Here is a 375-nt window from a genome sequence, read left to right as displayed (position 1 = left end):
CTCTCTCTCTTCCAGGGCTGCACACCTGGCAGTGGATGCACGGATGTGAACTCTCCAAGGAGGGGCGCAAAAGGGGCTACTCCCAGTTTGCCTACGATGGGAAGGACTACCTCAGCCTGGACAAAGAGACCCTCACCTGGACGGCCACCGACAGCCGGGCCCAGGTGACCAAGCGGAGGTGGGACACGGACCGGGTCTGGACCGAAGGGCGCAGGAATTTCGTGGAGGGGCGCTGCGTGGAATGGCTGCAGAAGTACCTGGACTACGGGAAGGAGACCCTGCTGAGGAGAGGTGAGGAGGTGGGGTGCTGGTGGGGAGCAGGACTGAACCACAGTGTGACACTCTGGGGCCAGTGCTCCCTCTAAGCTGTAGAGT

The 375-nt window shown here is 62.1% G+C and overlaps 1 protein-coding gene across 1 annotated transcript; it reads left to right on the top strand.

The window, feature by feature from the left end:
* Window positions 1-17: 17 nt before the first annotated feature.
* Window positions 18-291, top strand: LOC107125487 (patr class I histocompatibility antigen, B-1 alpha chain-like; the record flags this gene model as incomplete). Its single annotated transcript, XM_015428904.1, has 1 exon — window positions 18-291. A coding segment is annotated over one exon (274 nt), but the record flags the coding sequence as incomplete, so codon positions are not given.
* Between the last annotated feature and the right edge of the window lie 84 nt (window positions 292-375).

This window comes from Gekko japonicus, unplaced genomic scaffold (genome assembly GCF_001447785.1).
Source record: "Gekko japonicus isolate JY-2015 unplaced genomic scaffold, Gekko_japonicus_V1.1 scaffold112762, whole genome shotgun sequence".
Taxonomy (NCBI): domain Eukaryota; kingdom Metazoa; phylum Chordata; class Lepidosauria; order Squamata; family Gekkonidae; genus Gekko; species Gekko japonicus.
The sequence above is the reverse complement of the archived record's forward strand: the minus strand, read 5'-3'. Positions and strand labels throughout refer to the sequence as shown.